Below are 12,506 nucleotides of genomic sequence, written 5' to 3'. Positions count from 1 at the left end.
GGACCCATGGGTCGTGCACTCATGTTCTGCTGCCGATTCAGGCATGTTGCAAAATCTATCATTTGGACAAATTTCACATAACTTTGTTGCTAGCCAGAAAACATTTTTTGTTGGTATGTTGTAACCGTGGGTGTCATGTAGGGAGGCAGGGGAAAGAGCTCTCATAATATGTTGTACTCCTAGTTTATTGACACTCAACAAAAAGATATATTGCAGTTTTTCCTTCTTCTGAGACGGGGTAGGCTGTAGTTTCCACAGACCGACAATCAGCTAATTACATCATATATAACAAATGTACACATAAGATAGTGTGCTTTCAAAAATAATAATTTAATTTACACTCAGCGAGGATAAGGGAGGGCCACGGGAAGATATAGCAGAAAGGGTTTATCCATAAAAGCAAGTTGAGATCCAGGAATGACTCCTACTAGACTGCCTCTTCGACGCTTCCTCAGATTCCTAACAGCTTTTGGCCTGCCCAGCACCTTGTATGATTTAGTTTGCGGCTGGCATGTCTTTCTGCTCCCATTTAAAGAAATAAGATCAGGAGAGTACTTGAATGAATAATGGGCATCATTGAACAAAAAAAAAATATGATTAACTGTAGTTACAATTCCGTTTATGGAAAGCACATGATCAATTTTATTATTAGTATGCACCTACCACAAAATTTGACATACAGAAGGGCATTAGCAAACAGCCAGTAGTAAAGTAAAAATGGACAGCGTTTGCATAACGCAAATCCGTCTTCAATAAAAAATTACAAGTTAATTGATTTTTGTAATAGCAAGAACCTACTATTTGCCACCTCTATTATACTGCCGTTTTACAAAAACATAAATACTCTGTAATACAGAGTACAGTTTGTGTTTCTAAGGTCCAGATTCTAAGTGTGTCACATGTGCCACTGTATTAATCATGGACCATATTGTGGTTGAGAACAAAGTTAGGCTGGTAATCACGACTCCTTTCTTATTAGTATTTTTTTGCAAGATGCTAAATAAATATATTCCATGATAGACACATTTCAAATTATTTCAGTTAAATATTCATGAGTAGATTGAGAGCTTCCACCTTTGCACTGGATATATTATTAGACCTGGAAATTGCTCTCCTGCCCAGATTGACGTGCACGGTGACACTGGCTTGTGACAAATCGATGCCCAAATTTTCCATTGCATTAGTCAAAGCCGTAAATAGGCTGTTTAAGAAGAATTACAAATAATAGTTGAGTGAGTCAAAGCTGTTCAAGATGAATGTCAAAAGAACATGTAGGAATACCAAATGCAGAGCAATTGATCAGAAAAGAAAATGTATCTAAATGGATGACAAAGATAATTCCATCCTCAAGGTTAACAAAAAGATGCAAACATACGGAATCACTTCTTATGAACTGCAGTGAATAACATGTGTGTATTTTGCCCAACCCAATACTGGGTGGACATGTATCCAAGTGTATCCATGGCATAACATGTACTCCCTTCGTTCTTAAATATAAGTCTTTTTAGAGATTTCAACATGAACTACATACGGATGTATATAGACGTATTTTAGAGTGTAGATTCACTCATTTTGCTCCGTATGTAGTCCATATTGGAATCTCTAAAAAGAATTATATTTAGGAACGGAGGGAGTATTCGATATAGGTATCAGATACGGATATGAAACCTTGTATTGGGGCATCAGAGGCGACTAGGGTAAATATTTATACATTTACATACACTTTTTCCATCATACACACACTGGAGTATGAAGAAATGCATAAAATATCAGGCAAGAACAAGTTGAGAAATCTTTTGCAGTTAACATTATATGTACCATAAACGTTAGCAATCCCTTTCTTCGTTCCAGAAACTCTAAAACTACTAGTAGCAATTATCAGTAAGGAAAACTTCACAGAATTTTGCGAAGGCTAGAAACATACTTTTGGGAGTACACGCTGGAAACAGTTATGGTACCCTCATCTATAGTCAATTCTTCTTTTTCATTGCTCATTTCACTGTCCACAAGGCAATCTTGCCATTGGGACTGGTACTGTGATTCTATAATATCTGAGAGAAAAAGGAGAGCAATTAGCACTCATTGTTGAATAGTACAATCTAAAAGGCTAACAACTCACACAGACTATATTATCTACGTATACCTGCATTTAACTTGGCTGGTTCTACTACCGTTTCAGCATTTTGCAGCATTTCTGGCATGGTGGGGATACTGTTGTCCAGAAAGTTCCCAGCAGAGCAATTTTTTGTTGTGGGTGCTGCTACACCTGGCATGAGGTCAACTGGTACTCGGTTGCTACTCTGTTATAATATAACATGTTATTTCAATAATTTTAAGGTTTCAACACCAGGCATTGCTGAACGCTACTAATCCATCTGTTCAGAAACTTACCTAGAAAGAGTGCAGTGAAACATCCCTAACTTTAACAACTAATATAAAATTTCCAATTATTGACTGCATGGAAATGATAACATCAGATTTGGCCAGATTTTCTTTCTTAACACGACAATATTTGATTTCAACTAACATATCAGAAGTTAAATATGAGATACTGCGCCGCTGTTCAGCAGTGTATATTCTTGAGCACAAGGAGTAAAATATGACAGCCATAAATCATAACATAATGTGTGAGTTACTATTATTGGTTTACTGTTTTTTTCCAAACAGAAGAATTCGGTTAATTACCTATGACTGAATCATTGTGCATATACCTACGGTGAACGTTAGTCGCGACTTACTGACAAAATTCAAAAGATTTGCGGTGCTAAATTATAGTGAACTTCACCTTTGCACACTTTCCATCATGGAAATTCTATGGTAGAACTTTCTACTCGGCTGCATAGGATTTCAGAGATAGAGATTTCCAGTGAACAGCAATGAAATAAGTTGCTAGTTGCAGATCTAATAAACGAACCGGACAAATTTCTCCTGAATGTGTACTGGAAAGTAAATTCGAAATAATCTATAATTTCTGTTAATGCTTTAGTGGTGCAAATTGTAATGGCTGTCATGTTAATCTTTATTTAGGCTGCCACATATGATATTTTCATATAATTCTTTCACATACAAATTTGACTGTCATGACAAAGCAAATAGCAGGCACGCTTATGTAATGAATACGGGAGGACAGTGAAATGTGGATTACCCAAGGCGCCAATTTTGTATTTTCTTGGTTCCAGTCTCCACCAGCACATGCTTCATGGTTTTGTACCTTTTCTTGTAAGAATTTGACATATTCAATCACCTGCAGAGGATAACAACTGCTTATGTGCACTGGAGTATAGACACAGGTATCCTTATCGAAATAGGGGAAAGGGAGTGATGAGAAAGGGAAGAAAACAAGGACCTCCAAAAGGAATGTGGCCTTATCTCTCTTCTGGTCACTTTGTGGTACAAGATCACGGAGTATCTGAAATCTGCATTGCAGTTAGTAATGCTAACAGTTATTGGTAGATAGGGGGTAATATCGCAGAAAGAATAATATAGTTCATAATGGATTGGCTAGGGTGGGCAGTTGGGGGCTTGCCTCTCATTGATTTTGCAGCGACGTCTCTGCTCGGTAGCGGAATGCTTGGACCTCGGGGAGCCCGGTGCTTTGTGGTCTCCCCCGCTGCCAGCTTCGATTTCCACTGCAATATGGCATTGTACGGTTGTACCAGATTCATTGACACGAGTTCATAGATGATGTGAAGGGGTTGACAGAAGAAAACTGACTTATATCACTGAGGCAGAAGCCTGAACCAGAGCCGTCTCCGCCGCTGGAGGCAGAGGACGAGGCTCCGGCAGGATGTACTCGATTCTGCATGAGAGAGGAGTCCGGTCCCGCCGCCTGCCCTAGCCAGCCGACCACCGCACGGCAACCAAATCCTGCACAAACTGAAAAGGAGAAGAGGAATTTGGATCAAATTTGCTGCAGTAAAGGAGAATCAACCCAGGACAATCAATGCTAGGGTTTCATTACGCAAAATCCAAGCTAGGTTTCGTCAGCGACAATTCCAAGGAATTAACCCATGTTGGGATAGATCTTCACTCCACGCCACTGCAGTAACGGAGGAGTATTTGAAAGAAGAATACCTTGGGGTGGAGATCCTCAGACCAAGGAGGAGCGAAGCAAAACAGCCACCGCCGCCTCCACCGCCGCCGTCGCCGGAAAAGAAGATCGGAGCGGCGCGGGGGTTTAATGAGTTTTTTTCTCAGTCAAAATTGTAAGGTGCGCGGGGAAAAACTTGTACGGACATTTTTGCAATTAGCCAATTAGGGTAACTCAAAAATCTGATCTCTCTAAATCCAAATCGACCGTAAATGTCTAAAGCGGATGGTCAGGACACTTTGGGTTGGATATTGTGGTTATCAAATTTGTTCACATCACCCGTAAACTGGCATCAAACAGGGAGGTTTGGGGGAGTCAGGACGTTGTCATGTCGAACTTCGAAGCGTCATGCCCATTCATAACCTTTTTCGGCCGCGTCTGCTTCGGCCTCGCATTCACTCCGGCAAATCGGCCTATTCACATTCATGATGGCGCAACGATCGAGAAGCCTAACCCGACTTTAAAGCCGATCAGACTTCTTCTCCGTAAACCCTACCCTGCACAGTCCTCATCCTTTCTCACACATCCACCGGCCGCCGCACACCATCACACCTCCGACCACCACGAATGGCCAAGAGGTGCAACACCGAAGTGGTCGTCGGTGCTGTTATATTCTGTCGAATATTATGTACGCAAGGGGTTACGTGGTCTTGGAGTTGTAATTGGTGTGGTTAGGTAAGAGTTGTGTAGGAGTCGGACACGTTGTATCCGAGGCCTTTTATATATGGAGGGGCACCACACGTTATAACCCATGACGACTTGATAGTAACGGGTATGCGGGGAGCCGATGGCTTATGCCGGCGCCCGGTCGGTCGGTGTTGTGATATCTTGGGGAGGAGCGCCCGTAGTCATGCCCCAGGGATGTAGCCATATTGGTGAACCTCGTTAACAAATATCGTGCATCATGCGTCGTCTATGATTTTGCATTAGCGTTTTATTCTAGCAAGTGGTATCATGAGCAAGGTTGCGAGAAGGCTATGCGAAAGATTATCCGGAGGTATGAGGATCATGCTCGACGGGTGCCATGGAACGTTCGTTTGGTGCAAGGTGGAGCATGGCGGCATCGCGGATGCGGTCGGTGGTGTCGGACACTTCGGGCGGGAGGCTTGGACCGTTCGATGCATTGTGGTGGTAATGATCGGTTAGACGTGGCGATCGGACCAGCGTAGTGGTTGTTGAAGACGTTGTAGAGGCGATGGATCCAGCTCGCGATCAGACCCACGACTAGACGTTGGGGGCGGTCGGATACATCGAAGTGTGAGAGCATCGAGATGGTGCGCTCGGTGTTGTACAAGGGGCGCGGCACTACGGACGGATTGTGTCGGCGACGTGGATAGCCAAGATACAGCACGGCTTGTGCACGAATGATGCGCGAGGTGGCGACGGTTACGGTAGGGTTAATACGCGCGACGGGGCAGTACAGATCACTGGCGAGAACCAAGGTCAGAGGTGACGGGGTGAGCTGTTCGTCGGATACGGCGACGAGTTTTTTCCAAGATGCATGGACCGAGAGAAGGAAGGTTACGATACAAGGCTGTGCGTACACGAAGAGGCAGTTTGCGACGTGCGGCAGCAGATCTCGTCACGCAAAGTACAACGCAAGGAAATAGGCGTGTTTGTTCAGGAGTCCAACGGATGCCATGGAGAAACCACCGGTTGTGATACGTGTACAAATTGAATTTTGTGAGTTTCCTTTTGTATGCATGTAGGGCCGATTCGGACTAGTGCACAGGCACGGTGGTCCATGGCTTGCATGCACGTACAGTTTTGGATTGAACAAAAGATAATCTGCGTGGATGCATGTTCGGCCGACATGATTGTTGGAGTTGGGTTCGACTACGGCTGCTGCTTGGAATATGTGATGCCGTGACGGTTTAGACTCGTTTTTTTATAAATAAAAGGTAGATCTCGTTCTACCTTATGCATTTTAAAACAGCCACAACATGATAACCAAAGGTCAATTACATGAAACTTATGTTACACACCGTGGTGCAGAGGCCATAAGTTGCCTCGGAAAAGAAAAATAGGAGGGTCGGAAGAAAGTACATGGCATTGGCGGACCTAGAGGGTGTGCCGGGTGTGCCGTGGCACACCCAGCATTTTGCAGATTTTTTTCACTATATGTCATCTTTTGCTGATTTTGTTGGTTTTATTTGTAGTCCTGAACTAATTCACCTCAAGCTGTACACGTACATGCAAACCTAACAAACCATCTTGACTGATTTTTCTACTAGCAGTACTACATGAGCTCGGTAGTAGCTAGCTAGATCAATTCCATCGGTCAACTCGACGGAAACTCTAGCGGCGACTCGCGTAGATTGCAAACGGGAAAAAATAGGACTCTTCAATCTACCACGTTATTTTTGTGAGACAACTTCAATCTACCACCTGGCCCTACCTTTTTTTTATAAAAGGAAGATGACCCCCGACCTTGCATCTGGGTGATACAGGCAACCACTTTATTAATTATTCACAAGGACCTTATAAAATAATACATACACTAGTAGAAAAGGGAGCATCTGTCCCGGTTCGTAAGGGCCTTTAGTCCCGGTTCCTGAACCGGGACTAATGGATCGTTACTAATACCCCCCCCCTAGTCCCGGTTCAAACACGAACCAGGACAGATGTGCCTCCACGTGGCCGGTGCACCGAGCCCAGGCAGGGGGGGGGGGGGCTTTGGTCCCGGTTGGTGGCACCAATCGGGACCAAAAGGAGATGTTTTTTTTAAAAAAAGTGGCTGCTTTAGGGGTTTGGGGGGTTATTTTTAGGTTGTTATTAGTTAGCTAATAGAGAGAAGTGTCCTCTCTTATATCTTCGTCCTTGGTTTACCACTGCTGCTATGTTCATTTCACCCGCTGCATGTTCGCATCATACATCATCATATATAATAACAAGTCCTACTAATCATGCATCATATGCATCATACAACTTTTACTCGTTATTAATAATAAGTCATACGACCATCATCCTCATAGTCATCGAACCCAACCCTACATATAATTGTTCTTAGCACATGATCATCACTATCAGGTAGGACCTAAACACCCTTAAGGTAAAATAGCATAAAATAATATAGACCCTGACTCTCCATTATGAAGAATGGAGATCATCCTGTCTCCAATTTTTGCGCTTCGCCGTCTCTATTTTCATTTTGAGAGGAGCTCAACAAGGCAGAGAGGGAGGGGCTTATAAACCGGTGTGAGTGCCCTTCGGTTGGCGAGATGGGACTAAACTCTGACCGCAACGAGGACAAACCCTTTAGTCCTGGTTCGTGGCTCGAACCGGGACTAAAAGGTAGCCTTTGGTCCCGGTTCAGGCCACCAACCGGGACCAATGGTGGTGGGCTAGGAGCGAGGCCTTTTAGTCCCGGTTCGTCCCACCAACCGGGACCAAAAGGCCCAGACGAACCGGGACCAATGGCCCACGTGGCCCGGCCGGCCCCCGAGGCTCACGAACCGGGTCAAATGCTCCCATTGGTCCCGGTTCTGGACTAATGGGCCGGCCCTGCCTGGACCATTGCCCCCTTTTCTACTAGTGATAGTAAGTCTAAGGCCACCATCTCGGCAACATCTATCGCTACTTCTATCCACTTGATAAAGAAGTGCCGAAAATTTGAGCCGAATGCCAAATGAATTTCGCACCAAAGCCTAACATTTAAAGCCGGAGGCCCCAACCAAGCCACAATGACAGGTCCGGGGCACACATCAATCCAACGCACTCTTAGAGGCTACCGCTGCCGTCTTCCACCTATCCATCTCAGAGGCCACCACCACCCCAAGGACAGTACCAGCCGCCGGTCTGTGTCATATGTAGCCTGCGCCAGGCAGGCTTCGTCCGCCGACGCGCCTGTGCAATGATGAGGGGGGAGGAGGGCCGGGGGACAATGGCGGCGGGAGGCCTCCCATGTCACCCGCGGGTGCGTCAGAGGAGAGCGATTCATTTTTTGGGGGAGATTTGTGCATGTGTGTGTTCTGCTATCTTAAAATGGAAGAGATTTTCACTTCTCGGCTTCTACACCAACTAGGTATGCATACAACCAATTTAGTATGACTACCAAAATAAACATGGTCCTCAGTATTTTGCAAAATTGAAATGACTTTCGGAAATGTAATATTGTGAGACTTGATTGAGCTATTTGTGTTATTCTTTCGCCATATATGATACGACACTTCGATTAGGCAGATTTTTTCTGAAGTGTGCACACCCTCCAATTTTTTCCTGGGTCCGCCACTGGTACATGGCATCAGTTTAAATATCTATGCTAGGAACTAAGTTGATGTACTCAGGAAACTAAATACTCTATATCCTTCATGCGTGTAGCCCTGTTCATCCAAAGGGATAAGAGTTGGACTGCATATTGTCTGGTATAAGAGGGCGACCAGCGCTTGAAATGGAATACCCTGTCGTTTCTGGCGTGCCATAATGTGACGGCACAAGCAACAAAAAGAACATGCACTTCCCTAGTAGAAGGCCAATAGAAATGGAGTTGTTGCACAAACACCAGAATGTCCGGGGAGCAGGAGGCATGGCTGGCCACACTCAACTTGTCTCAAATTGCATCAGCCGGTACGCAACGCAGAACTATGTGATTGATGGACTCAGTAGCTGGGCAGATATTGCAGTCAGGGTGAGTAGCAACTGGGTACCACTTCTTCTTTGTCATATTGTCCCGTGTGTTGAGCCGCCCCAAAAAGCGAGCCAAAGAAAAATCCGATATTTGAGAGGGATGATAGGATCCCAGATCCAATGCGCGAATGTGTCTTGGTACTGACCTCTTTGTTGCAGATGGCGGTTCAACGAAGGTCTGGGTGAGCCAAATTGGGTAGCACGTCCAACAGGAAAGAATTGAGGCGATGTAGCTCCTGAACCGCTGAGCTTGATAGGTTAGGATGCAACTGGACAACCCAGCGGCCATTGTCAAACTGAGAGGCGACGGAGCAACGACTATCCCTTGCATATGAGTACAAGACTGGTAGGACGAAGCGAAGGCGGCCGACCCCTAGCCACTTATGATGCCAGAAAGAGATCATCTTGCCACCATCGAGAGAGCAATACGTCGAGGCCATAACCAGGGAAATGCATTCCTTGAAGCCCTTCCAAATAGCAGTGTCTCTGCTGGCTGAGCCATGTGGTATGCGAGTATAGCAGTACCGATGGGCGAACCACTGATAGCAGGGGACATCGGAGTTTTGTAGAACCCTGGCAGTGAACGTGCATAACAGTGCATTATTGTGCGCCACGAGGTTCCGAACTCCCAGCCCATCGGCGTATCTAGGCAAAGAAACATATTCCCATGCGACCAAACATTGACCACCCTTGACAGAATTCTTTGAAAGAAATATGCCCTAGAGGCAATAATAAAGTTATTATTTATTTCCTTATATCATGATAAATGTTTATTATTCATGCTAGAATTGTATTAACCGAAAACATAATACATGTGTGAATACATAGACAAACAGAGTGTCACTAGTATGCCTCTACTTGACTAGCTCGTTGATCAAAGATGGTTAAGTTTCCTAACCATAGACATGAGTTGTCATTTGATTAACGGGATCACATCATTAGGAGAATGATGTGATTGACATGACCCATTCCATTAGCTTAGTGTAGCGACCCGACCTCACATGGTCAAGTCTCTGTGCTTCAGTGTCATCCCTGGATCGGTAATGCTGACACACACAGTACTCGAAGGATTTATAACAGAGTAGCAATCACACACTTATTACATCGAATGTCTCAAGAGAGAACTTATTACAATAATATGGCTTAAGGCCATATAATACGATAACAGCGGAAGGCTTGGAAGATAAGGTGAGTCCATCAACTCCAACGACATAGCTGAGCTGCACGGCAACGACCTAACATACCTTACTCCCTGTCTGAAAAGTCTGCAACATAATACGTTGCAGCCCGAAATGGGTCAGCACATGGAATATGCTGGCAAAGTAACACAGTAGAGCAAGAACAAAATAATGCTATCACTACATGCATATTTGGCTAGTGGAAAGCTCTATGGTTACAGTTTTGCGAAAAGCCAATTTTTCCCTACAACAAATGAATAGATTTTAATTTTTACTATCATGGTAGTTGAAACATCATTGAGAAGGTTCCTCCAACTCAATCCCAATTAAAGTGATTAACAACCCAACAATATTAATTAAACATGATGAGATACATGTGATAACCCAAGTACTAGATACTCAAGAATTGTCCATAACCGGGGACACAGCTAACCATGATTAGATTGTACACTCTGCAAAGGTTTGCGCATTTTTTCCCACAAGACTCGATCTCCTCCGTTGGATTTCTCGCACTACGGGGTGTTTGAGAAATGGATGACCGAGACACAGTGTTTCAGAAACATTAACTCTCTACTCCGGACAGACCATACCAAACCTACATCCTACTACCTGCTGATCTGCCTCTTCAAGAGCTTCACGTAACTTACTCAACTATGCTAGAGCCCATAATAGCTTGTGGCTGCACACGGAAGTTTCTAGCATGAATCATCTCAGTTCCCTTTGAGCCTGGGTGACGGTCCATAGGAAGATCACACGGGTACTCCGGGATTTCCAAAAAAATACAGGCAACACTGGGTACTCCAGGTGCCTCAATCCACCCAGTTGTTTTATTAAGTTGCCACCTTAAGTTGAACCATTAATTTAATAATCTCACATCTGTCATGGATTTCATTCAAACCCAACCACGTCTACGAGCATAGCATAACATAGTAATATAAGCAACACGTAGAGTAACTCCCAAGGGTTTGAATGTAATAGGACAATAGGTTCTACCTCATCAACTACTTTCCAACCCACAAGTTAATGACATCCTAATCATGCAATGTTTGAGGATTGGAACTAATGCATAAAAACTGGGTGATAAAGGGGTATGATCAAAGTGTTACTTGCCTTGCTGACGATCTGCGAAACCCAGGGACTCGTAGTAGCACGCTTCGCACTCCGGGTGTTCTATCGCAAGCAAACAATAGCATACATAAGTAACAAGCAACGATGCACAAGCAAAACTCAAATAAAAGAGGTTGACGAGAAAGTTCAAATTAAGAACTCTGGTTCGCAAAAAGAATCAAATCAAACGAAGCAACAAAACTCAAACGTCGAAAGAAAGAAGCTTCATTTACTAATCTGAAACTAGGTCAAATTTAAAGTAGAGAAAACTTGTTTGAGTTGGTTAAACGGAAAGAGGGTTTCGAGATGAAACTCTAGGCGCTTGAATCGCCTGATTCCGACTAACGAGCGAAAAGATAAACAGAAACTAAGATCGAATCAGAAATAGCGATCAGAGAAAATCGCGGATTAAATCCGATAAAAGAAAACCGACGAACAGACTAACGAACGAGCATTCGTTAGCTGTATCTAACGGGCGAAGAACCGTTCATTAACACGAATGTTCGGACGAACGTACGCTAACTAGAAGAACCGAGAAAAACCGGCGAATCCGAAAAAAAACGGATCTAGGGTTTTAAAAAAAACCGAATGGTTTTATAAAAAAATCGGCGACGGAGTCCGGCGACTACCTCTGGCGAGGGGTCCGGCGAGGCGAGGTGTGGCGGCGGAGCGGCGGCTCGCGGGGGCGGCGGCGGCGTTCGGCGGCGGCGGCGGCTAGGCGCGGCGCGGGCGGCGGGGCTAGGCGGCACGACGGTGGCTGCGGCAGCGGTGGCGGTGGCGTTTGGGGAGGGGTGGTGGCGTATATAAAGGGGCGGGGCGGGGCGGCTTGGAGGAGGGGTTAAGGCGGCGGTGGAGTGGAGTCCGGCTTGGACTCCTTGTCTGAGTCGGCGGCGGCGGCGCGCACGCAGGGAAGGCGGTGGCGGCCTGGCTCGGCTGGGCCTTAGGCGCAGTCGGGCGCGGGAACTTTTGTTTTTTTTTAAAATAATAATTTCGCCGACCGAAATAAAATCCTAGAAAAATAAATAAAAAAACTAAAAATGCCAAAATAAATTTTCACCGTCTAAATAAAATATTTAGAACGAGATGAACATTTTCTTGGCCCTAAAATGCAATTTTGAAAACGCGCAATTTTTCTAATGCAAACAAAATTGCAATAAAATCCAAATGGAACAAATATTTGATTTTAGTATTTTTCCTCCAATATTTCATTTATTTTGGAGAAGTCATATTATCTCCTCTCTTGTATTTTAATATGAAATATTTTCGGAGAGAAAAATAATTAAAACCAAAATTCTCGTTTCAAAATTTTATAAAAGAATCAAATATGAAAATCGGGAAATCCCCAACTCTCTCCGAGGGTCCTTGAGTTGCTTAGGATTTCGAGGATTACAGAACGGAAAAGCAATAAAACATGATATGCAATGATGATCTAATGTATAACATTCCAAATTGAAAATTTGGGATGTTACAAACCTACCCCCCTTAAGATGAATCTCGCCCTCGAG

General features: G+C 44.3%; 1 protein-coding gene across 1 annotated transcript; it reads right to left on the bottom strand.

Annotated features, from left to right (window-relative positions):
* Window positions 1–200: 200 nt before the first annotated feature.
* Window positions 201–4,461, bottom strand: LOC123147839 (transcription factor BIM2). Its single transcript, XM_044567155.1, has 9 exons — window positions 4,075–4,461; window positions 3,715–3,876; window positions 3,527–3,629; window positions 3,347–3,416; window positions 3,146–3,244; window positions 2,144–2,300; window positions 1,925–2,051; window positions 1,075–1,201; window positions 201–519 (listed from the first exon to the last, which is right to left on the bottom strand). Exons 2-9 carry the CDS (start codon window positions 3,803–3,805, stop codon window positions 496–498), a joined length of 798 nt encoding a protein of 265 aa, XP_044423090.1. The 5' UTR covers window positions 3,806–3,876; window positions 4,075–4,461; the 3' UTR covers window positions 201–495.
* Between the last annotated feature and the right edge of the window lie 8,045 nt (window positions 4,462–12,506).

This window comes from Triticum aestivum, chromosome 7A (genome assembly GCF_018294505.1).
Source record: "Triticum aestivum cultivar Chinese Spring chromosome 7A, IWGSC CS RefSeq v2.1, whole genome shotgun sequence".
NCBI lineage: Eukaryota > Viridiplantae > Streptophyta > Magnoliopsida > Poales > Poaceae > Triticum > Triticum aestivum.
This window is presented reverse-complemented; position numbering and strand designations above follow the sequence as displayed.

What these genes read in the sequence shown, in the direction of transcription:
- LOC123147839 (XM_044567155.1), bottom strand. Translation starts at nt 3,805, where the DNA reads ATGCAGAATCGAGTACATCCTGCCGGAGCCTCGTCCTCTGCCTCCAGC. An exon ending in CGCTGCAAAATCAATGAGAG is followed by an intron (nt 3,417 to 3,526) that starts GCAAGCCCCCAA and finishes ACTGCAATGCAG; the next exon opens with ATTTCAGATACTCCGTGATC. An exon ending in ACCAGCCAAGTTAAATGCAG is followed by an intron (nt 2,052 to 2,143) that starts GTATACGTAGAT and finishes TTTTTCTCTCAG; the next exon opens with ATATTATAGAATCACAGTAC.